The sequence below is a fragment of the Polistes fuscatus genome, unplaced genomic scaffold, assembly GCF_010416935.1.
Source record: "Polistes fuscatus isolate 324 unplaced genomic scaffold, CU_Pfus_HIC Scaffold4, whole genome shotgun sequence".
In the NCBI taxonomy this organism is placed as follows: Eukaryota; Metazoa; Arthropoda; class Insecta; order Hymenoptera; family Vespidae; genus Polistes; species Polistes fuscatus.
In genome coordinates this window covers 1,020,584-1,047,366 of record NW_025113118.1, presented here as the reverse complement: position 1 = coordinate 1,047,366, position 26,783 = coordinate 1,020,584, and the positions used below count along the sequence as shown (strand labels likewise).

Here is a 26,783-nt window from a genome sequence, read left to right as displayed (position 1 = left end):
GAACATAATGGTTGGAATGTTTGTTCCTTGTTAATTCGAAGACACCGCCGAGCGAACCAACGAACAAATGCTAGAAAAAAAGAATTAAAGGAGGAGCCACGCTAAATTCTTAATTTACAAGTGGAGCGGAAGTGGTTATCGCACGAGCTTCGCGGTGCGTGCACTCGTAAACGAATTTTATTGTCCCGTAGTTGCGCAAACGAGTGACCGGGCAACGCGTGCGCGTCATCGAACGAAGAAAATAGGGTCGTTGTATAAGGTCGATGATGATAACGATAATGATAACGGTGGTGACAGAAAGAATAATTTTTATTATCGATGATCATTTCATTCCATAGATCGATATCTTTCAAATTAAACAAATTTAATAGATCATCTTTTGTTTTCTTCTTTTTCAATAACAATCTTCAAAACTAAATCTTTTATCATATCTAAACTATAATAAATTCTTTATTAAAATGATGCGGAATTTCAACTATTTTTGAATAAACACGAGTTAAATCGACTAAATATCAGAAAATAAAGCTATCGAAGGGTATGCATTAAACAAGGACTGACAATAAGAAAAACAGAAAAGGGAAGAAAAGAAGATGAGCAAAAAGAGATAAAGAGATAATTTTCTTTAGACGGGAACCATGGAGAAGAGTTTCTGTCTTCGTTCATCGAGCTTGTTTACAGTCGAGAATATCCCGTGTCGAGTAGCGCTCGAGTTATTTGCAGTCGTGCGATTGCAGCCGGATCGTAGTCTGTTTTTGCGCCAAAGACGAGAGTGAAAGAGAGAAAAAGAGAAAGAAGCGAATGAAAAAGAACAGAGCCTTCATCGAAGTAAAGACGATATTTCGAGGACAGGGATATATTTCTTATAACATATAAACCGGAATTTTTCTTATTTTCTTTAAATCCTAAATCATTTTTTATCATAGATTAATAACCTATTCGATAAAAAAGAAAAAAGAAAACGACAATTGTTGTATATCGAGAAAAAAAAGTAATAAACGTTAGAAAGAAAGAAAAGTGATCGGTCCAGTTACGATAAAGAAAATAAAAAGTTATTTCTTTTTTGAAAAGCTGTCACATTTCAATCGCGGGAACCCTTTGAAGACCAAAAATATCCACGGCAACCAAGGTTTATCGATAATGGCGGCATAATACGAAGGCGCGTGCTTGGTACGTAGACGACGGGTGGGGACCTATCTTTAGAGGCGAGCTAGAGGCAAGGCTGAGGAAAGAAACGAACGAGATCGAACGGCCAGATGAGAGATCTCTCGCGCATGAGCACATCTGCGCGAAGAGTCTACGTACGCCAAGGAATTAAGAGAAAGAGAGATAGTAAAAGAGAAAGAAAAGGAGCGAAAAAGAAAGAAAGAGAGAGAGGAGAGAGAGAACGAAGAGATCTTCACTGAAGACGAATTACGACTTTAACGCAGCGTCTCGCTACTAAGCGTACCGGCCGTACTATTTTCGATGTTTATCTGGCCTGGATCAAGTATATAGTTATGAGTTCCATAAGGCGTTATCTTCTTCTGCTTCTCCATCCACTATTTCTCGATAATTCCTTGAAGGAATCGTCGTTACTCGACGAGACGCGTTTTGTTTAAACTGAAAATACTCCTACACAAACTGAATACAATAACCCGGTTCAAATCGTAATTCCTTATACTGATTTTTATCAAAGTTAGAGATCGATTGTTTTGTATTGACATTTTTTTAATGATATGATATATTGAATCGTTATCCCGATAATCAAATATACGAAAAGCTTTAGTAAGATCATTGGTAAGTGTAGTTCTCAAAGAAATGTCATTAATGTTTCTTTCATTTTGGTTATCCTGTTAAAGCAAAAGAAAATAAACATTAGTTAGATCTATAAAATCTAAAGAAGAAGAAAAAGAATAGGACAGTGTTATTAGTAACAATGAGTATACGCGTTCGAAGATCTTTCGTTCTCAACTCGTAGTTTCATAAGCCACGAAAGAAGAAAAGAAACAACTTTAGACTCGTGACTTGATCTTTTTTACAAAAGCATACACATGTATATATTATATCTACATACATATAGATCTGTTTTCACACTGATAAATGTTCCACTCACAACGGAGTATACGCATATCGATAATAGGAGCAGATATGTAAAGCTGAAGAGAAAAGGAGAAGAAGTATCGTATTCGTGGAGTGTTCTCCGATGGTAATACTGAGCTCGATTATTTCATTATTGAGCATATCTCGCGGGTGCGCACAACGCTAACGAGAACGCAAAAGGCGTCATTGCTAATGAGGATGTTGCGGTAGGAGAAAGGACGAAGGCTACTACTAAAGCTTGCTGAGTTGAAATTCGATAACCTAATTATCGGTAAGACCGTTCAAGAGAAATAGACGAAAATCGAATTCTGGTTTGTAGTATGCAAGACGAAGAAGACAGAGATAGGCACAGAGTGAGAGAGAGAGAGAGAATCGTGCTTTCGCACGATATACTCGGTGCACTTGTGCGGTGTCATGGTCGAGTTAAAATTAGTAAGTCAACCGGATTCACGACGCTTCAACGACGAGAGAGAGCATCTTGGTAACCAACGCTTCGGTTACTTCCGAAGACGAGAAACATTTTATTTCCCTCGAATCGTACACGTTTCTCCTTTAAAAAGACATCGGAATCTATGGTGTGTCTCGCAAATAGATACACACAAGGATGGCAACTTTCCTATTTCTACTCTAATTGAAACGAGTCCATTTATTACGTTTCACTCTAACTTTCATTTCTCGCCTATTCCATGCTAGAACAAGGAAGCAACTTTATACGATTTGTTAGACAAGAGAGGAGGGAGATTGATTTGCTAACTAATCGAAAGCCATAATTCTAAAATTCATGTAGGACTAGTTTTTCGTTGTAATTATAAGTTCAGTCTCGTTTCTAAACGATGAAATTCTTAATGGAAGCAGTCTATCTAAATAAAAATAGAGAGAAAGAGAGAGACTTACGTGTGTTTGTTCACGAGCGAACCGCTAAACTAGGTGCGTGTTGTTAAAACTAGCGCGTATCCAAATTTGACGTACGATTAGTAGATATTTACCTGTGATTGGTCGGCCGAGCTTTGGCTTGTTAAGGTCTCGGTAGGAGCATTGTTAACGATTATTCTATTCGAAATGGTTCATCTCTCGTCAGTAATTGTCTCTCTACCTCTGCATTCGAATATCATCAGGAACTTTCTTTTTCTCTCTCTTTCTCTCCCACCATGAGAGACATATATTTTGAAGACGACTGTACGCACGAGTATACCCGTGCCGACACGATGTAGGTTACAAACAGAGGGACGTGGGTATCGATTTCAGCGCGGTATGCACAAGAGCATTGTGGAATGTGCCTTATACGTTATATGCTGTTCTTGGACTTATATATATATTTGTGTTTAACTGTGCGTATGTGTGTGTTTGTGTGCATACACACGAATGCAGGTATATGTACACTTAAGTATATACGAACGTGACGTGCGCAGATATTCATCTACATACGCAGAATGAAGTAAGAGAACGTACTGTGCCCGCTCGCACGGTGTAAGGCACGCGATAAGTTACTTTAACTTACAAAGCCTACTGCGATCTTGACGACGCAACGATATCACGTAACGACGTTGTTCCTTCATAACACACATACACACACATGTATATACACACACTCACACACTTTCTCTCTTACTATACTGGTCCTTTCGCGATCATCGTGACATCGTGAAATATTCGATTGAAGAATTCGCAATAGATTCAAATTTGTACATATAATAATATCGTTTTGTTTCAATTTGATATATCTACCTATTTAGTAAGGAATATATCGTTCTTTATCGAGTATCGTATAGTTTTTAGAAGAATCGTGATACGTCTAGTATACGAACGTACGAAGATTTGACACGAGAGAAAATAAGAAATTGATTAATGAAAATGAGATAATATTGATAATCAGAACTTCAGAGGAGACAGTTTATTAATATAATAAAATCCTTTTTGAATTACTACTTAATATTTTTCTTATGACAACTATTTTTCCCTGTAACTCATGAATGAAAGATAAAGTTCAAAGAAGTCTTCTATCGATATACGTATATGGATAAGCGGAAAAAGAGTGACAGGGTCAAGATGAAGGTCGTTCGAAGAAAAGAAAAGGAACCGAGAGATACGGAAGCGTTTCTTACGCACGGTATGATCCAAAGATCGATCTAGCGTGAATCGTTAACCCTTTTCGACGAAAGTGTTTGCATAGGAATCATGTCGCTTTGGAAAATTTACGCATATTTCTACGAATATGTAGCGATCGTGGGCAAACGATAAGAAAACGGAGACAAGGTGGAATGCTCGTAGAATGTAGGAGGTACGAGAATAAAAAATACAAGAAATAAAAAAGGATACAAAATATATGAGAAAAAAAGGAAGAAGAAAGACACTCGTATGCATTGAAATGATTATCATTTCAATGTAGATCAGATTGTCCATTTTTCCTTTCTCGTATTTTGTACGCCATTTGAATATTTTGTCAATTAACTTAGTTCGTAATTTGCATAGGTCAAAGTCTAGATTGATAATCGGTTTTGATTTTTCTACGAAATCCAAATAATCAATTCCGATATCGATGTTAATTCAATGGTAAAAACGTAAAAAAAAAGTGAAACAGGCATAATAAAAGAATCTTAGACCTTCGTCACGACAAGCACGACTTTTATGGGGAGAAGCAAGTGAGAAAAAGACGCGATCGATATCGCGGAGGGAAATAGAAGATGGAAAAAAATTCCGCAGCGGAGGTGCTTTTTCTTTGGAAAAATTCTTTGCGTACTTTGCAAAACGATCGGAATTCCAAGCATCTCTTTTTCCATTGCTACCTTTTCCTTATTATACTTTTTCGATCTTGCTGTCGCGTATTATCTTTCTCTATTGATGAAGGATCGGCTTTAAGATAGTTCGAAAAATAGATTGATTTTTTTCGGACAGGTATCGTTCGCAATAGAAAAATTTCAAGTATAATATATAACGAAACTAATTGTTTAACAAGCCAAAAGTAAAACTCTCATTAAAAATATAACTTGCATACGAATTCGAAAATCGACCAATCAGACGATCATATCGTCGCGGAAAATTCGAAGAAAGAATAAAATTGCGTACAAAACTTGGTTCGTTCCTAATAAATACTATTATTAGCATGCATTTGCAGTCTTATTATTCGAAAATCCTGTTAATACTCGATTTCTGTAACCAACAGAGACCTTAATATGCATTTTCAAATAAATACCGCGTGCCGAATTTGGAAGACGCATTTCCGAACGCTTTTACGCGGGCTTTTCATGGAGGAATGACCGTTACGCAATTCGACCAGATCGCGTCATATTTACGCATTGAATCTCCGAAATTACGATTGTGGTAGGTTTGATTAACGCCGCGTTTTCGAGCTGCATACCTGTCTCTAGCCATATAACATTCCTCGTGCTTTACCGAGCTCTTCCTTGTTTTCTCACCTGATTTTCGTTATTATTTCTATCTCTGTTATCTTTTTATAAATTTCTTATCTTGTACCTTTTTCCTTTTTGTTCATTAATTACTTAATTAATAATATAAATTAGGAACGCTGAAAAAACATACTGATATTGCTTAATCGAGAAAAAAAGAAAAAAAATTGTAATTCCTAATCGAGATAAGAAATAATAAGAAATATTAATATGCATTTGAAAACCGATAAAAAAACGTAGCTATGTTGTTACATAGCTATATTCTCGTTAGAATAACTTAAACCAGTTTACGACACGCTCGTATCTACGAGGAGTTATATATATATCGAAGACGCACGAGTAGTAACCTTTGAACCCAAAGGGAGGTACGAGTTTGCGCACAACGTGGTCGATTTCTGGTATTCTGTGAATACGCACGAAACGAAGCAAAGAAGAAACTCGTAGAAAGAACACTGTGAGGAAGGAAAATGAATTAGTTGAGTCGAATTTACATGAAGTTGTAAATACAGCGATTGAAGAGCGAGAGAGAAGGGGAATCAAACGGGTTTTGTGTAATTAGCGAATTTGCATTGCAAGCGGCACGTGCTGTCTTATTCTCTCTTTTTCCTACAACATTATTTTTTATGAAACGAAAGAATAATAAAAATAACAAGAACTTAAGATATAGGCCGAACAGAAGAGCATATTACATCACTATTTTTCTATTTACGAGCAAACAAAAACAATCGTTTTCGTCTTGTGTAACATCGATCATCGATCGTTTTCAATATCATATGATTCGATCGATGATTCGTATAAAATTACTAAATAATCGCACATGTTGACGTTTGATGATCAATGCATAACGACAAAAAGAACTGTATCAGTGATTCTACATTTTATAGCTTATCGTGATAGCGTTATTTGCTTTTGATAATAACGATGCTCTTACTTTGTCAAACATATGAACTTCAATTTTGAAAAAGATAATTATTAATTATTTGTTTTACTGATTTTTTGTCGCGAAGCGAGTTATATAAATCTAATTAGAAAACTTTAAAGCGAATAAGCATTTTAATGGAAAAAAGAGAGAGAAAGAGAAAGGAAGGAATAGCAGGGTGGTCGGTAATAAAGGTAGAGAATAAGAAAGATCCTTGAAAAGGAAGAAATTGATCTCGTGGACGAGGTGAAAAGCGTTGTTCAAATCCAAAGCCCATTGAGATGCAAATACGCGTTAGCTAGCGTGATTTACGAGGGGCACACGTGTCCATAGGATGCAAAGAACGAGACAGTAGGAACGCTTCCGAGGTTCGAAGGTGTCCAAGGGACGGACAGATAAGATCTTTTCCGAGCCAGCACAATGCTCTGAGGATTTTATATACCAGTAGATATTCTTTCGCGAGGAAGAACGATTCTTCGATTTCCATTCTCAACGACTTCCTTTACATTCTCTCTGCAGATAAAAACGAATCTTCATCGTTGGTTAGTTTGAATTCGATTAGGGCTACCGATTCGATTTCTTTCAAGATGAAAGTATCAGTTAAGAAACAGTTAAAAACTATTAATGATTGATCGAGAACGAATAAAAGACGATACGATCGCATGTAAAAGTATTAGAAAGAGTTTCTAAAATTTATTATTATATGTATATTTTTATTAACAAAGATATCTTGATAGCAGACAGCCATATTTACTTTTGAGATTAATTTTATTCATTAAAGATTAAAAACGATTCTATTCTCATTTACGAACGACAATTTTGTTCTTTTTATAAATTCACGCTAATTGGATGGTCTCAAATGCATCAACGTTGTACTTTAATTATATTTAAATATTATGAATCTGTCGAGGGAGTTTAAAAAAAAATAAAAGCACGATGTATATTACATATATCATTTTTGAATACAATATACATAATATCACTTTTAAAATACAAAAGATACAAATGCAATTATTTTATATCGGGGAAATATATAATTCTCTATAAACGATATTACGAAACTGTCTGGATTTTATAAAAATTCTGGAATCTGTTGCAATGATTTCGAAATTTCCATCGCATCGATATTAAAATAATTTCAACTTATATTCACAATATATAAAGTGGAAAAACAGGAAATCCAGCCTACCATAAACGAGAAAATTACATCGAATAATATTTTGCATTTCATGCTAATTGACACGCTTGGAGATTCTCAAATGAATAAAATATTATCTTTTCGAATGACACCGAATCACTCGTGTTTGTCACGGACAAAACATTATCGATCTTGAAAATCATGTTGTACGATACGGTGAGCTTTTATACGTGATAATAACTAATCTCGTTCGTGATAAGAAAATTATCTTTCCGATATCTCGATAAAAAATAAATTATTATTCATGAGAGTAACTCAAGTAGGCTGTTTAACCATCTGGGACAATCTCACTTGTTTTTTGTAAGCATGATTAAAAGATTCAATTTTCCCTTCATTCCCGTATAGACCTTCCACTATGAAAAATGAATTGAGAGGAATAATGGCGCGTCTACAAATGATTCATTATTAAACATCGAAACAAATCGTTTATCATACGATCGCTAACGTCACGTAAAATCACCTTGTAAAATCAACAACGATCTATAGTAATCGTTAAAAACGATTATTGTGAGCTCAAAGAAATTTTTTGTATAAATCAAAATGATATTAATAATAAAATCTGAAAAATGTGTTCTGATGATTAAGAGATAAAGGATACTGAAATTTACTTATATCTTTTAAGTACCAGAATATGAAATTAACACCTAAGAAATTTACCAACGTACAAAGAGACATACGATTTTCAAAGACCAATTAAGAAAAATCGTTGATGCATCGGCTTAGTCGTATTAAAACCGTATTCGCAAATAGATACTTGGCGCGAGAATAGCGTCGAGCAAAGATTTAAATAACTTCTCGTTCTCCTCCTCCTACTCTTGTACCCCCTCCCTAACTAGCAGCGTAGCTCTCGCGGTCGACCCCGTCCGAGCATCGACGCGTAGATTACCGCGAGTGCAGAATTTTGCGAACGGCAAGCCAAGCGTATTGACGCGTATTGCAGGCGCAGGGTAAATCGAGCAGACGGTGGCGTCGCGACGCCGGCTGCGCACGGCCATGCACCTCTCACCCTTAACTTTCTCTCCCTCTTCCCTACCTTTCTCCCCTCCTTTTTCTCTCTAACCCCTTCTCATGCTCTCACACTCATGCGCGCGCGCCTATACGTTCGGCCAAGCTTCGAAGAGTAGGGGAGATAGTGAGAGGGAAAATTTATAAAGAGCGGAGGGCGACATTAGGGGTAGTAACACCGATGGTTGTGGTATTGGTGGTGGTACTGTTGCTACTTGTAGTAGTGATGTCAAAGTAGTAGAGAGAAAGAGAAAGAGAAAGAGAAAGAGGGAAGGAGGGTTAGACTACTTGTTGCGCGTCGCGGCGCCCTCGTGACGGTCCAACGACGCCACCCATTTTCACAGTCTTCGACCACCACCACTATCACCATCACCAACACAATCAAATACGCTATCTGCCATCGACACTACTACCACCGACCATCGTCGCCCATTTTTCCCTATCCTCGACGACCGATTCCACCTACAAAAATAGACATATTGTTGTGACGCAACAGATATCATACGAGTACGATATCCTTTTCACCGATGTTATATACAGGATGTTCAAAAAAGTTACGATCAAATTTATAATGCATATTAACTGAGATCAAATAGATGTAAAAAGTTCGTATTAACTCATGTCCGAAAACGCTTTATTGGAAAGATATAAGCATTCATAGATTTACGGATAAAATTCGTTTTACAATTAGTCTCACAGAATCGTATATTTATTATAATTCTCAATGACTCAGTTGACCTCCTAGGTTACCTGATTCAAGCCCTCTGGATTTCTAATTATGGGATTACGCAAAAGAGTTAATTAAAAAAATACGGTAGAAACAGAGGATGTGTGTGTGTGTGGAACTTTGGAAATGTATTAAAAAAGCATTTACGATTATTTTCAATACGTATTTAAAAGAATTCAGCAATCACTAATTCGACGAATAGAAGCATTCTCGTAAAGGAAGGAATTTTCCTTATATTTTTTATAACTGTCCCGATAAAACATAAATATCTTTAAAAAGATGTATCTTTTCAATAAAGCATTTTCGGACATCCTGTATATACGTATACGTTTTTATATATCATTCCTTTAGAAAAATATTTATTTTCGAACATAAGCTGGATATTTAAAATGGTACGTTCGATAATTTAAGAGCTCACAAACCCCTCCTTGCGTGCACTTAAAACCGAGTAAGTTTGAAAAATTATTATAAATTTATATGGTACAAGAAATTAAATTGCTGATTTCATATTTTTTTATTAACTTTTTAATTATTAGAAAAAAAATTTTTTTAATTTTTTTTTTATATTAACATTATTTTTTATGGGTTTTTCTCGAAACTATGTTTTTAGACAGTGTTAGTACGTTAACTCACTTAATCTTTAATACTTTTAACTTTTTTTTTTTAAATATTCATAATTATTTTCTCTATAGTTCGACCAGAGATTTTTTAATTTTTTGGTAAGAATATTTTTTATAAATTATAAAACACTAATTTTTTTTTAAATTGTATACTAAAGTTTGAAATACTGTAATTAGTGTTTAGTAATTTATAAAAAATTAAAAAAACCTCTGGTCAAACTATAGAAAAAATAATTATGAATATTTAAACAAAAAAAGTTAAATATTAAAAATTAACTGAGTATCGTGCTGACATTGTCTAAAAACAGATTCGAGAATAACGCGTAAAAAATGTGAAATCAGAAATTTGATTTTTTTTTTTCATCATATAACTTTTATAATAATTTTTCAAATGTACTCGGTTATCTCAGCGCCTTTAAATGATTAATATAAAAGAGAAATGAAACAATATCAAATGAACTTACCTGAATTTGATGTCCTGGATTGTTAATATGCAATTGTTGAGCTTGGTTGATTTGCAATGTTGAAGTGCCAGGTCCTGAGGGAGGTCTAGGTGGCGTTGAATTACTAAATGGTCCTTGAGATCCAGTTTGATTGGGACCACCACTCTGCGATCCTCTTGGAGGTAATGGGTATCCAGGACTACCGTGATTCGGCATTGAGCCTGGACTTCCGTAGGGAGAATACTGTTGTTTGTATCCACTGCTTGGTCCTAACATACTCGGTTTTCCACCAGCGTTTGGTTGCGATCTCTTCATGTCCGGTAAGCCGCCGGCAAATTGCGTTTGGGAGCCGACGAACATGTCGTTCGTTTGTTGACTTTGGAAACCGGTTGCGCCATTGTTCTTGTGATACGAGCCTGTACCAGTTCCCGGAGTTTGATTTTGTCCACCTGGAGGTGCTGTGCTTCCTGGACTACCCAAATAATCTGATGCCCCAGTAAATTGAGGAAATTCCGCGTACGGTGATCTAGTTGCAGGTCCTCTAGCAGCAGCCGCAGCCGCGGCCGCCGCTGCTGTCGGATTGAAACTGCTTAGTCCTAGCTGCTGACTCTTATGTTGATGCTGCTCGGCCATCTGCTTCAGCGTCTGAGCTGCCGGACTCATTTCAGATTTGAAATCTAAACTCCCGTAAGGTAGTCGAGCTGGAGAATATTGCGATGAAGCGAGTGCACTTGGACTGGAATTAGCAGGCATCGCGTTACCATTATTAGCATTCGCACCATTGTTCACGCCGTTATTATTAGCACCGTTCCCATGTTGCTGTTGCTGCTGTTGTTGTTGCTGCTGCTGTTGCTGTTGTTGTTGCTGCTGCTGCTGCTGCTGCTGTTGTTGTTGTTGTTGTTGCTGCTGCTGCTGCTGTTGCTGTTGCTGCTGCTGTTGCTGATGATGAATCGCATCCTTATCGTCTTCAATCTTAATTTGTCCATTGTTTGGAGGCATACCATTGTTGTTAGGATTGTTCCCATTAGCTACAGCGGCTACTGCGGTGGCAATAGAATTGTTCACAGCGCTATTCACAGCAACAGCTGTATTACACCCAATCGTGTCGACGCACTTGTCCTCAAAATCAAAGTCCTTCATGAACTCGGGATTTAAATCTGAAATTTCCGAAAGGAGATCTTTAAAAGCGTCTGATGCAATAATCTCATCGCCTGTATCATCACCCATGAAGTCAGAGAAACCTGGAAATCCTGCTCCGTTCACCGCCGCGTCCTTCTCCAAGGCAGCAGCGCACTGTTCCAGATCTACAAACTCGTTATCAGGTTCTTGTTTGCATTCGACGAGATTAGAAATGTCTACACAACCGATTCCATCTGTAGCACCTGCCGCGCTAGCACCACCAGGCCCAGTAGGAACACCAACGCCACCGGCTCCGGACTGCGTTCTTCCGTTTCCACTGCTTCCTCCACCACCGTTCCCACCTCCACCCCCAGCACCGGTAGGGTCCGGCTTAGGCGAAGACGATGCGTTCAATAAATCGCTTTTGACGGAAGCATTTGTCAATGCCTTCACCGTCACATTCGTCGATATTTGTTGCGCTTGAGAATTGGCCACAGAGGTAGTAAACTCAAGCTGTTGTACGATTTCGACGGAAAATTTAGTTAAACCCTCGTTCGTACTTGCACCCCCGCTTCCACCACTGACATTATTACCGCCGCTACCCCCACCCCCACCAGCTCCATTACCTGGTCCATTCGGGCCCGTTGAGTTCGCACCACTTCCGGCCTGATGCTGGCCATGACCATGATGAGGCCCACCACCTCCTGCACCACCTCCTCCTCCGCCACCACCGCTCGCAAGCTGTGCTTGATGTTGGTGCTGCGCTTGCGTACATTGTAATTTCACCGGTGGTTCGCCAAATCCTCCATCGGTGCCACCAGCACCGCTTGCCTCCAACTCCTCGGCGGTTCTCTTCAAGAATTTCTGCTGCTGGAACAAAAGTAAATAACGATTGAGTTCGATTTCATTTTCCAAAGCCATGCGCCTCGATATAAATGCCACACGCTTACCATCGTTGCTACAGAAATGGTCAAATTATTATTATTTCTTCAATCGGAAATTATTAATTAAATTTTCAATATCCGTATAATGGAATCCGTGAATTACGTACATAGGTTGTAACGTAATCATATATCGAATCTGTGTTCATCGGACTTGCTCGTTTGCGTACCGAAGCGTGTGAAAGTGTAAAACGAAATACTAATATTTATGCACCTTGGTATTTTTCATATTTTGCTTAAAGCAAGTTAAAAAATAATAAGAATGTTTTCATGATAAACTTAGAAATGAAAAATAAAGAGAACAAAAAGGTACATGCTTGAACCATCAAGTTACTAAACTTCTAATAACGTTTTAATCGATCTTTTCTATAATATATTATTATTTGAAATAAATGAATGATAAAAATCGAAAAGTATGGGTACCATCAAACTTCTTTTTCTTTGCAATCGGGTCAAAGAGAAGCGGCGGCGCGTTTAGCTGCCGGTATTTGGTACTTTTTATTCATCATGAAGGTAGTCCGCAACCGGTAGTGCAGGATACTTAGCTCCCGATCCACAGAGTCAAACAACGCGATGTCCACGACTCTCGTGGCAAAGTCGTTTCGTAGACTTTTTTTTCTAATTAACCTGACAATTTCTCACCGCACCTGTCAATACCTTTGCAAAGCTTTTTCTTCCAACTATCTTCGTACGAAGAAAAGCGGCATTCGTGTTTCTCTTCGTCGATCACCAACGAGAATCAAGTAACCACACCGATCGTTTCACTTAGGAATTCTGATTCCACGCATGACGCGTAAATCTCTGTTGTTGGAACGATCGTACCATTTTTCGTTCTTCGTACCATGTCGTGTTCTTCTTGTACTTTGCGCGTGAGCACGCGTATCGAAATGTTACGTGATACTATCTCTACTTTTAACGAACTTCAAATATTTATTTATAGCCCAGTCAACGCGGGCCAAACCCGGAACTTTTTTAGTTTATGCTTCAAAATTTGATCTAAGGGTAAGTTGACGACGCTGAATCGAATGGTGCTAATTATAATAAAATCAGCAACCGGCATCTTGGGGAAAAAGGGTAAAAAAGAGTAAAATATAGCCTTATCTTAGAATCTAGGCATTTAATCGAAAAAAGTTTCAAACAAAAGTTGTAGAGAATTGAAAAATACTAAAAAAATGTTCTATGAGTTATCTTCGTATTTTCAAAAATAAGCGAATAAAATTGGATTGAAGATGGGGAAAAAATTGTAAGAGTGGGAGAAAGCAAGCTTATCCCTCCGTCGCGTTTTACACGCGAGCGAGCTAGTATGCGTGCGAGCGTCCGTGTGCACTAATACACAAACGAAGGATCTTCGGCAATCTTCGGGACTCTCGGTCTTGAATGAAAGTGCGAGTGAGAGAACAAACCAATACTTCTCTCTTTTTATTTATCATGCGATAACGAGTATTATTGTCCTTGGCCATCGATTGTTGAGCGTTCTGATATTTCTCTTTTTATATTTTTTCTTTCGGTAGCGAGAATTTTACGTCTTGGCCATCGTGCGTCGAGCGTTTTGTATATCTATATATATCGGCGTATAAGCGCGGCATTTTTAAATCGAATCTTGATGCTTATGGCACGCCGTTTCTTTATTTATTGTCAAAAATAATGAACCTTGAGTAAAAAAAAAATAATTCATTTTAACAGAAACTATTATTATTTAATTGAGAGTAAAAATAATGAATTAATTTTGTGTCTCGCCATAAAATTAATTAGAATAATTAATTGATATGAATTCTTTGCCTCACAAAAATTTATTTGTATATCAAATTGAATACGTATTCTCTTTAAGACGAAATTTAAAATTTAAATATTTTTCCTATTAAATTATGTATTTTATAAAATTTTAAATTACTGACTTTTTGTCTCGTAAAAATTTATTAGTTTATCAAATTAAATACATATTTGAAAAAGAAGAATTTTATAACCACACATGAAATTAATTCAAGATATATATGAAAGGATATTCTAAAAACGTGGAATTTATTTTTTGTCTATACATAATTTTAATTCATTTTTATTATGTTATAAGAAAACAGTAATGTATTCTGATTCATCTTCGAAGTCTTAAGAATTGTACGAAATAAATTGAGCAATTATCAATTGGTGCGTTAGCGTAAGTAGTAACGTCTTCGCTTCTCGCGCTGGGTATTTAACGTTCGATTCTTAGTGGGGGAATTACTTTTTTTTATAAGTTTTTCTATCCTTAACAAGGAGACGGTCAGTGAGTTCCACCTCAGATTTTTTTCAAATTTTGCACTAACGATATAAAATTTATTAAGAAATCAACATTATTACGCGAGTAATAAAGTTACTAATTATAAATTAAATAATATCCAATAAATAACAAAAATTAATTTTTAACGTGCCGAAACGAGACATTTTTTAGGATGATATTTACAGGATGAATTTGTAATTTAAGTAATAAATCTTCCTTTATTTGTGCAAAATGTAAAAAAATGTATTGCTTTTAATTTTTTTGTAATAATTTTAATTAATAATATAAATTGTTTTTACGTTTCCTAATTTCTAATTATATATAGAAAAAAATTAAAATTATTACAAAAAAATTAAAAGCAATACATTTTTTTACATTTTGCACAAATAAAGGAAGATTTATTACTTAAATTACAAATTCATCCTGTAAATATCATCCTAAAAAATGTCTCGTTTCGGCACGTTAAAAATTAATTTTTGTTATTTATTGGATATTATTTAATTTATAATTAGTAACTTTATTACTCGCGTAATAATGTTGATTTCTTAATAAATTTTATATCGTTAGTGCAAAATTTGAAAAAAATCTGAGGTGGAACTCACTGACCGTCTCCTTGTTAAGGATAGAAAAACTTATAAAAAAAAGTAATTCCCCCACTAAGAATCGAACGTTAAATACCCAGCGCGAGAAGCGAAGACGTTACTACTTACGCTAACGCACCAATTGATAATTGCTCAATTTATTTCGTACAATTCTTAAGACTTCGAAGATGAATCAGAATACATTACTGTTTTCTTATAACATAATAAAAATGAATTAAAATTATGTATAGACAAAAAATAAATTCCACGTTTTTAGAATATCCTTTCATATATATCTTGAATTAATTTCATGTGTGGTTATAAAATTCTTCTTTTTCAAATATGTATTTAATTTGATAAACTAATAAATTTTTACGAGACAAAAAGTCAGTAATTTAAAATTTTATAAAATACATAATTTAATAGGAAAAATATTTAAATTTTAAATTTCGTCTTAAAGAGAATACGTATTCAATTTGATATACAAATAAATTTTTGTGAGGCAAAGAATTCATATCAATTAATTATTCTAATTAATTTTATGGCGAGACACAAAATTAATTCATTATTTTTACTCTCAACTAAATAATAATAGTTTCTGTTAAAATGAATTTTTTTTTTTACTCAAGGTTCATTATTTTTGACAATAAATAAAGAAACGGCGTGCCATAAGCATCAAGATTCGATTTAAAAATGCCGCGCTTATACGCCGATATATATAGATATACAAAACGCTCGACGCACGATGGCCAAGACGTAAAATTCTCGCTACCGAAAGAAAAAATATAAAAAGAGAAATATCAGAACGCTCAACAATCGATGGCCAAGGACAATAATACTCGTTATCGCATGATAAATAAAAAGAGAGAAGTATTGGTTTGTTCTCTCACTCGCACTTTCATTCAAGACCGAGAGTCCCGAAGATTGCCGAAGATCCTTCGTTTGTGTATTAGTGCACACGGATGCTCGCACGCATACTAGCTCGCTCGCGTGTAAAACGCGACGGAGGGATAAGCTTGCTTTCTCCCACTCTTACAATTTTTTCCCCATCTTCAATCCAATTTTATTCGCTTATTTTTGAAAATACGAAGATAACTCATAGAACATTTTTTAGTATTTTTCAATTCTCTACAACTTTTGTTTGAAACTTTTTTCGATTAAATGCCTAGATTCTAAGATAAGGCCATTTTTTACCCTTTTTTACCCTTTTTCTCAAAACCTCGGGATCAAATTTAAATAAAATTAGCACCATTCGATTCAGCGTCGTCAACTTACCCTTATATCAAAGAATCAAGCTGTACCTAAGAAAATCAGTTTTTGGCCCGCGTTGACTGGCCTATAGGTACACATTCAAGTTGTTCACGATTTGAAGCTGAGTAACTTCGCGCTTTAATTGTACATGCTACCCTTTTTAATAGCGAATCATACGATTTTCATTTTCGATGCTGTTTCTCTTATTATTACTGCTCTCTCTTATGTCTCTTCTAAGCTCGTGTTTCTTGCATATGAAACACAATATACTGTATACCTTCGATCAATAATAATATATCGATAATCCATATAATAAAAGAATTCATATAATATAAGAATAGAATATTCTCGTAAAAATTTAGTGATATTCTTACACAATTAGAGGAAAAATATTATTATAGATTTTTTTTCTATATTTAAGATGAAACAATTTTCTAAGATTAAATCTGTCCCTATGACCTCCCACCCCCATAAAATAAATAATTTATTTTTATTACACATATATTTTATCACAAAATACAACTTAACATTCATAAGAATGATTTTTCGCAGTTCCTATATACAGATTAGAGAAAATATTTAAATCTTGGTTAAATAAGATTACATATCACTTTAATTTCCAGACTTTTTTGATTAGTTTAGGCATGCAGTGACCGTTTTAAAAGAAAGGTATTGCAGTAGAAAAGAATTGCATCGAGAATGTCAGCTGCCGCACAAGCGACGACAGAGAAAGAGATATTGGATAGGCAACTCGCGTTTTATATTATATAGGTCGAGAGGCAAATAGAAAGAGAAAAAGAGAAAGAAAGATAAAGAGAGAAAGAAAGAAAGAGAGGGGAGAGAGGAAGAGAGAGAGGGTGAAGAGGAAGAAGGAGAGGGAGAGGGAGCGGTAGGGGGGTGATGTGGAAGGAATGGGAAGGGAAAGGCAGAGAGAGAGAGAGAGAGAGAGAAAGACAGAGAGAGAGAGAGAAAGAAAGAGAAGTAAAGCTGGAAAAAGGGCTTCGGACTGGAAAGTTCTGCCAGCTTTTTGAGAAGCAATTTCACAGGACGAAATGTGCACTGCTGGTTGACAGATAACGCTGCTTCTGAGTCTTCTCCTGTGCTCATGTCAATATCCGCTCTACATTTCTACTTCTCTACTAGCCCGTGCCTTTTCTCTTTATAGGGCTTATGCAAAAAAGGGAATTTTAAATGGAATTCCTCTTCTCTCGAATTAATTACTTTTCTCGAGTTTTCCACTCGTATCGAAGACCGAGCTCGAATGTCCGAGATCGAAAGCTCGCGAGTCACGTTTGACACGCTCGTTAAAAAGCTCCGATCATAAACCATGTCACAAGAATTTCGAATAACATGCTTAGTGATTTCATAGTACTGAAAATCCTTTTGTTTAATAAATGATCAAACATTAAATTAACTATTTCTATTTGATTTTCATAATCTGACAAATTTGTTGCAATGGTATATTTATAATACTACAGAAAAATATTTGAAATGACGTGAAGCTTTATCAGTAACAGTGTCATAAAATGAGATTAAATACAATGATCGGAATAAGTATTTTTATACCAATTAACCTGAGAAATTGTTACTAAATATTTTTACTATTAAGAGAAATACTCAACTTCTTGTTTTCCAATAAGTTAAAACATAATTTTTAAATATGCTGTTAATATATAATATACAATTTTTATACTTTCCGAGTTTATACTATAAATGATAACTATAATTATACCATAAAAATATTCAGATATTACATGAACAGTAAAACGTCGATTATATGAATGAATTTGTCTATCAATTCATTCAGATAATCGGTCTGAAAGAATCAATACAATATCTAACAAGGGGACCTTACACTGGGACCCCCACAGATCTTAACGAGCTTTGGTACATTAGTAGTATACTTTTATGGTGTTATCGTGGTAAAGGGTTTTTTCAAAATGCGCAGTCGTTTTTGAGAAAAAAAGTTTTACAGTTTTGACTTTTGTTGTATATATGTTTATATTATTTTAATTTCGATCGTGTATCAAGTCTAAGTCTTGAAGATTTATCTATTTTATATACCTGTTAAAAAATAAAATGTTAACTGTAATTCAAGTAATCAATTTTCCTTTATTATTTGCGCAAGATGTTAAAAAATTTATTATTTCTAATTTTTTTGTAATAAATAATTTTCTCTTTCCTGTATATATTTAAAAATAAAGAAATATGAAAAAAAAATTAAAAAATAGATAGAAAAAAAATTAATAAAAAAAACCTCCCCCACGAAGGATCGAACAATGACTAACCGCGCGAGAAGCGAGAACGCTACTATTGACGCTATCGCGTGACTTGATACACGGTCGAAATTAAAATAATATAAACATATATACAACAAAAGTCAAAACTTTAAAACCTTTTTTCTCAAAAACGACTGCGCATTTTGAAAAAACCCTTTACCACGATAACACCCTAAAAGTATACTAATAATATAACAAAGCACGTTAAGATCTGTGGGGGTCCCAGTGTAAGGTCCCCTTGTAAGTCTTTTACAGCATCGAGTGAAGATAGTAAAGTAGAATTTATGCAATAATTAAATAGTAAATTTTTCATTGTAAAAATGACTAAAATGCACAATATAGTAGCATTTCGAAGAGTTAATAATATATTTATCAAACACCATTCATATTATTTATTAAGATCATCTTGAATTAATTGAGCATTAAGAAGGTTCTCGATATAATTAAAACGAAACCTATTGATATTTCATGTATACCTATTCCTATCGTGAGTAACAACTTAGAAAAAAACATTTATCTTAATATAGAATGAGATTTTAGACGATTGGATAGTGAACAAATTTTTACCGCATTTTTTACAAATTACAGAATGCGGTCCTCTGATCTCACGTGGTAGGTTTAGTAGCAATGATTTTTAGATCTTCAACATATAAAAGAAATTTAGAATTATGAAATAAATGAAATATATCATTTACAAATAATATGAAAAGAAGAAGACCCGAATGAGAATCTCGAGGAACCTGGGACGTTATTTTAATTTCTCTTTTTAGAGTAAACATTTTTAAAATTTAGAATTTGAATACTTTAAAATTATAAGCTTGCCACTCAAAAAAGAAAACGGGTATTAAGACTTCCTAAGTTCAATTTAGTTAATAATATCCAGTGATTAATTGCATCAAGAGTTTTACTAAAATCTGTATATATAGCATACAAAAATTAATAAATGCAGGTTTATATTTCTTTTTTCACTAAGAACGGTTTTTACGTTTTGAAATTTTGGAAGCCTAACCAGAAAGTTCTTCATTTTCTATCACTATAATATTATGAGCCATGATGACTTGGAATCGAACACTAGACGACCTTTTTGAAAACTTTTCGTAAGAGTGGACGGTACGAGAGCGCCATTTAAACTTATACTTATATGAGACAGCCAAATTCACAACTATGGATGTGTGTGCCAAAACGTAATATCTGATAATAAGTAATGAACCCCCACGGAAGTATCATCACCATCACCATCATACCCATCACCGAAATATGGATAACATGGCAACGAACATATTAAATGCATAAAAACTTACTCACACTCTCTATTATCTTAATCCGACTATATTAGAATCAATTTAATATCAATACAAACTCTCTCTCTCTCTGGTTTAGAAAACTTACTTTCTTATTTTTCTTTTTCACTTTTTTCTTCTTGTCATTAGAACTGTTTGCTTCTGGTGATAGCGAGGATGTGGAAGGAAGAGCCTGTTCTTGTGCAACATCTACATTAACGTTAACAACGTTCGTATCTTCGGCAGTTAATGGTTCTGTTGATTCTGGAGGAGGAAGTTTTCCATCTAGCACTTGGTTAATGTAGTCCTCGTATAAATGTTTCATCGTGATTAACAACTGAAGTAAATAATTTTGAGCCTAAACTTAACAAACTACTAAACAAACTACGGAACTCGAACCGATGTCGAACACGTCGTTTAAGAAACTGAAGTTCTTTCCTAAGCGTGCTACGATATTTTAACCAGAATGCAGTAAATGTTTAGAGTGAGCCAATAGAAAATGCTTGTTCTACCCTTGATTCAGGTATATTTTGTGAATACCCATTTTTACGCTTTCTCTTAATTTAAGAAAAATTGAGGGATTGTAAATTATTTCCGAAAAAGAATAATAAGCATTGTTAGAAAGTATTTATAGGACCTTCAGCTTTTTGTTCATATTGACTCAATGACTATTGTGTAGGTATTGTTAACATTTTTCAAATCCGTAAAAATCTTTTGATTATTGGATTTTTCTATAAGCTAGGTATCAAATGTTAGTGTATGAATAACAAAGGGAGAAAAGAGAAACTTTTAAGATAGAATATATATAGAGATACCGATTTTAAATAATATACTATTTGTGAACAGTCTCCGTACTTTATTTGTTATATGTATATAATTCTTATTATAAGCATTAGGGATAACCTGAGTAAGTAAATAATCAATTTAATTAATAAACTTAATATTCTCGAATTTTTCGTTATATATATATATATATATACACGAAACGAAATATTTATACGGAAACGAAAGTCTTGTAAACATTTGGGACACAATAAAAACATTCTGAGTATTTATTAAATACAAACTTAAAAATATTCTAATTTTTATTCTAAAATATGTTTGAGTCATCTTAAAATATCCGAAATCTGTCTTTCTATCCTACTTCTAGAAAAAATATCTAACAATGAGAAAATTTCTCAGGAGCAATAAGACCTAGGACTTGAAAATCTTTCTTTCGATATTTTCTTTCCATTTTTGAAACTATCTTTATTCCTATATATAGAAAACCCTAAAAACACAAAGAACTCATAGTTTAAAAATTTTTCTTTTCAAGGTTACTAATCCCATTACCGTAAAATTTCATTACATACTTACTATTGTTAAGATGAAATTATATAAATCAAACATTTCAATATTCACATATAAAATTCATGTAACGTTCAATATTTATATATTTATACCAAAATTCACGGCGAAGAAACCATTAGTTAAAGTTGTATATTATATTGCTTACACCTCTTTCGTTATTTTCTTTGTTGCACATCGAGTTGGTAGTTATAAACTTTTTCTCACAAAAAATTACATGTGCTGTGCTATTGTGGGAAATCAGCCAAACTTTTTAGCAAACGGAACCCAATGCAAAGGCCAACTTATCGTAAACACATTTTTCTAAAATATTACTTTTCCGTTGAACTATCGAGGCACGTATTATGTATCTATAATTCAATAATATAGAAATGTATAAGCCTACTGTTAGATGTTTACAATGACGAAATAAAGTCACTGAAACATTTCAAATAACTTTTAACGAGCGTCTTTCCGTTTAATGTTGAATCTAAATAAACAATCGCTTCAACGTCCTTATTTGATTAGAAATGATCTTGGAAATGTTAATGAAAAGCAAATTACTGGTTATTTTCAATACATCGAAGAAAATGAAATTTGGAAGAAGACAAAAAAAAAAGATATAGAAATTTAGAAATGTAGGACCTAGCATCTCTATGCCAAAAAATGCAATATTAATTTACGAGAATTACGAGAAGGGATATGTTAATTTTATTGTTACAAGCCCGTTTAAATTTTATTTCATTAACATTTTTTTTTCTTTCTGTTTAATAATTTTTATTTCGACTTTGAAGAAACGTGAGAAAAATAAAAATTAAAAGGGCATATCGTTTGCATTACTCATCAGTCTAAACACGATTCGAACTCGTATATTACAATATAATACGTGTTTGTCTATGCAAACACATCGCGCTTCTGCACTTACCTTGTGTGTTAATTAGTGAATAAAATGAAATGCGAATGGAATTAAAGAATATCCGTGTGTCTTGTTCTTTTGCTTTCTTTAAACAATTATTATCGTTGCAACGCATAATGCAACGCATTTTAGTAGTATACTATTGTATAGTAGTATAATAAATTTTACAAGTTTATATTAATCATTATTATGTTTATTGAAAAGTCATATTTTTGCGTATATTAAAAAAAAAGATATACATAAATCAAATATACAATTAATTAGATCTTAATCCGAGTACCATTATATAATTCATTGAAATGAATCCATTACAAGAATAATCCTTAATTAATTAATAAGTATAACGTTAACGAAAAGACAAATCAATATCGATCTACGACGTTCATTTATAAATAACCTCTTATTAATATACTTTATTTTTATTTAGTAATAACGCTCAGACTAAGGTCCACCGTACTACTACACCGACTACTACACACCGAAATTCCATTCATAAATTTAGTAAAGCGTCAATTATTCGAACGTCAATTATTTGAAAATTGGTTACCCGAACGATCATTAATTCGAATATAAAATGAGTCATGAGTCATGAACGTACTTTAGCCATGTATTTAACAATGTTTATGTTATGGGACACATATTCTAGCTCCTTTAAATGTCCAAGTTTTAAATATTATCTAAATTTCGTACAGTGACACATGAAAATATTTGAACACTTATCATGAAATACTTCATTAATTACAATAAGTATATTATACAATACTTATAGAAACATTATTAACATTGTAAGTAAATATAACTATCATCTAAATTATATAGGTAAAGTTTAAAGCAAATCGAAATACATGTATATATGTCTATAAAACATAAACTCTCTGATGCCACAAAAATATTATTTCATATTTTATTCAAAGTATGCGCGATGATACGAAGGAAACAAAGAAGATAGAAAAGAAAAATGAAATCGACGGAGAAAAGCATATAATCGCGGTCCGTTGTCCGAACGAACGGTTTACCGTTTTAAGCGATGCGATTAGCGTAGAAAAATCGTAATGTCTCTCGAACGGGTGCTGCGGCCAGTGCTTCTTGCGTAACCAACGGCGCTTTACATAATCATTCCTTTCAGGATAATCCATCGACTTAGAAACATATTCAGATCCCGTTTTCAATGCTTTGCGACTGAAAAAGAAAGAAAGAAAGAGAGAGAGAAAGAGAGAGAGAGAGAAAGAAAGGGAGAAAGAGAGAGAGAAAAAGAGAGAGAGAGAGAACCTAGAATATCGATTCTATCGACTATCGAATGCGGATCTGTTCTAGTTTGAAAGCCTCTCTTCGTCGTTTCGTATCGTTTCCTTTCTGGAATACTAATAGATCTTTCGGACTCCCTTGTTTCTATCTACACTTTGCACCATACATTTAGAGCCTGTAACGGATGAAATCACTTTAACTGTGAGTAAATTTTTTATCTCTTTCTATATATATATTGTCGTATAAATTCATTCCAATAATTTATTATCTTATTATTTATCTTTTATTAATTAGCTAGTATATATATTAATTCTAATTAATTATCTAAATACATGCACACGTACAAACATATATATATATATATAGTATATAAATGTTCATAATTTTTAAATTATACACATATATACTTACATCTGTAATACATCAATTTTTCATTCATGAATAAAGAACTAAGTAACAGTTATCGTAGATAAGCGTTATAAGTGTCATATAGCTTTAAAGGAAAAAAAAAGCAAGATGAAAAAATAGAAAACATTACGTTCACTGCGCATCAGCAGAGACACGTGATGGATCTTAGCGTTGTGGTTACATATGCAATTACGATGTTCATTCGTACAAATGTAAATGCATCGCGGCACACTCGACAATACAATCCGATGTATTGCGTTGGTCATAACTGATGGTGGTGAAAAAAATACAAGGAAAATGAAAAACAAGAAAAAAAAATAGAAGTAGGTTTATCATCGTTTGCGTTGCATGGCCTTTTCGTGTTTCGAGCTAGTCGGGTCCGTTAAGCTTTGCACTTCGTTTCGCGAGATCACGATTTTCATTTGGCTCATTCAGCAACGAACTACACCGGCCCTTTCGCAATTGGCAAATTTTAAGGGAAAAAATTCTCTTCCGTATACCGATCTTCCATACGAGCTATCATTTCGCCAAATAATACTTATAATGCAACAATCTTTATCTATTATTCGTTATAAATCAATCCGAATATAAGACCGTAAACAAAAATGTCATACGAGCAGAATATGAAGTATAAAATCGAGTTCGATCAAAACACTTTCATCATTTGTTATTTAACGAGAACATTATTAGCCTTAAAATATTATTTATCGTTTAACGGTGCCTTCTTACAGCAATGAAAACATATAAGATCAATATTTAATTCCTCATTTTCATTTTCTTTAAGAATTCGCTTAAATGCCCATAGACAGAGAAAAAGAAAGAGAAAGAAGGTTAAGAAGAGCAAAAAAGAATAACGCGTCCGATAAATACATCAATTAATTATTGGCTCTTCGATTACTTCGCATTGACCGAGTTAGGCTAATTTCTGATCATGAAGGAATTTTTCTGTTTGGATCACGAATTAAATCGAGAATGGTAAAGCCACCAACGTCCCACGTTACCTACCTATACGTACGCTTATGTATGGCTTTATGTACTAACACGTATATACATCCGATAGCAGTGAATATATAACCCTCTGGGTATCGCGTTATGCCAGGGGCTTACGTGCTATAATTGCGATGGAAGCGAGGTGGTTAATAGGGCGTGGCAGCCCTTGCTCCCAAAGTTATTACTCTTCTATGTTATTGATACGAGTTCATTCGAAAAGGTCCACCGAGAATACGATCGGTAATATCACACGATACTTGCTTTTATTTTTTTCATCTCCGATCATTCTTTATATCTCTTTTTTTTCTTCTTCTTTCATTATAATCACGATCACGACCGCGACAATTTTTAAAGCCACCTCTTTCTCTTCTTCTTCTTTTTCTTCTCCTCCTCCTTCTTCTTCTTCTTCCTAAGAGCTCAACAAATTCGTCGGAAGAGGTCGACGATCGAATAATTAATTGGATCTGTGATTAAATGTAATTAGGTAGAAGGAATGACGAAAGAGATTGAAGAAATGTTGTATCATTAAAAGAAGGAAGATAAGGATGAGGAGGAGAGAAATAGTCGCATCTTCGATGCAAACGTTTAACCCTACCTTGACCTCTCCACCCCTCCCGTCTACCGACTTAATTCGACTGGCAAACTAAGTTTCCGGTCTAACGAAGACTCAGTAACATTCAGCTACCCGATTCTACATTCTAGTACGAATGATTTTCGGTGGTAACCAATAGGGGCGATGTTAATCGAGGAATATAGAAATTTAAATCTTTTCTTCAAGAAATACGAAAGATATTACTAATCTTTTATTAATCGTAATCGAATCTAATAATAGAAACTACCATTACCTGAGAATATACTCAAAAAAAGAAAAAAAACGAGAGAATAAAATGTTGATCAATTTTCGAATCGTTTGATATTTTAGAAAAAAAATCTTAGAAAAAAAGGTCCGAACCAATTACCATATTTTTTCCATTAATCTTTTTTCCGGAAACGTATAAAGTTATCCGAAAACTTTCGTCAAAAAATAAAAAGACAAAAATTGAATATAACAAAATTTCTTTTAATTTTGTTCCTTCTTTCTTTTCTACCTATGTAGAATACAATGATATTTTTATTGTCTCTTTCTTCTTTATTTTCTATGGAATAAAAACCATTAAGATTTTTCTTATTCAGGTATCTGAAAAGAAAGGTCGTCTTTTATAATGATACCCCGTGTAGAATAAAGTAGAAAATTCCTTAGATTGAAAGTAACATTTCTCGTTTGTTCGAAACGTTAAAAAGAAACAAGAAAAAGAAAAAGAAAAGAAAAAAGAAAACATAATTCCGTATAATCGAAGTAAAAAAAAAGATAAAATTATAAAAAATAAAATTTCGAAATAACACATCTTGAAAGATGTAAAATAAGTCATTAGAATTATTATAAAGAAGGGTATAGAATTATTTGATCCGAATTATGGTCCGTTATCCAGATACGTAAGGCGAGTATTAGCCATTAAGATGTAAGGCGGGTGCACGCATCGCGATACGTCGAGCTCTGAACCCATAGACCCTTGACATGCCAGTCCCTTGACATGCAAATTCCACTAATTATAATAACAAATCGCGGTAGTGCGCGGCGAAGGAGACACACCGGAATCACGTGACCGCGACGCATGTAAATGTTATAAACGCGATAGGAGAAACGCTAGCGGTCAACTCGATCTTATCGTTCGAGTTCTCGATTGTGAAATCCGTTCTACGTGTCTTGTCGTAAACGTTCGGCATCACAAGCGATTTCTACTTCACCGAAACCTCCATC

The 26,783-nt window shown here is 34.1% G+C and overlaps 1 protein-coding gene across 15 annotated transcripts in view; it reads right to left on the bottom strand.

Annotated features, from left to right (window-relative positions):
• The window catches only part of LOC122521253 (neurogenic protein mastermind-like), a 161,768-nt gene that overhangs the window by 33,174 nt on the left and 101,811 nt on the right, over nt 1-26,783 (bottom strand). For 12 of the 15 annotated variants that reach the window (XM_043641816.1, XM_043641818.1, XM_043641819.1 and 9 more), the window contains one exon: nt 10,417-12,384. In XM_043641816.1, the coding sequence (XP_043497751.1) occupies nt 10,417-12,384 (1,968 nt within the window). The remainder of the gene's footprint in view (nt 1-10,416; nt 12,385-26,783) is intronic. The other 3 variants (XM_043641817.1, XM_043641831.1, XM_043641820.1) reach the window with 2 other exon arrangements.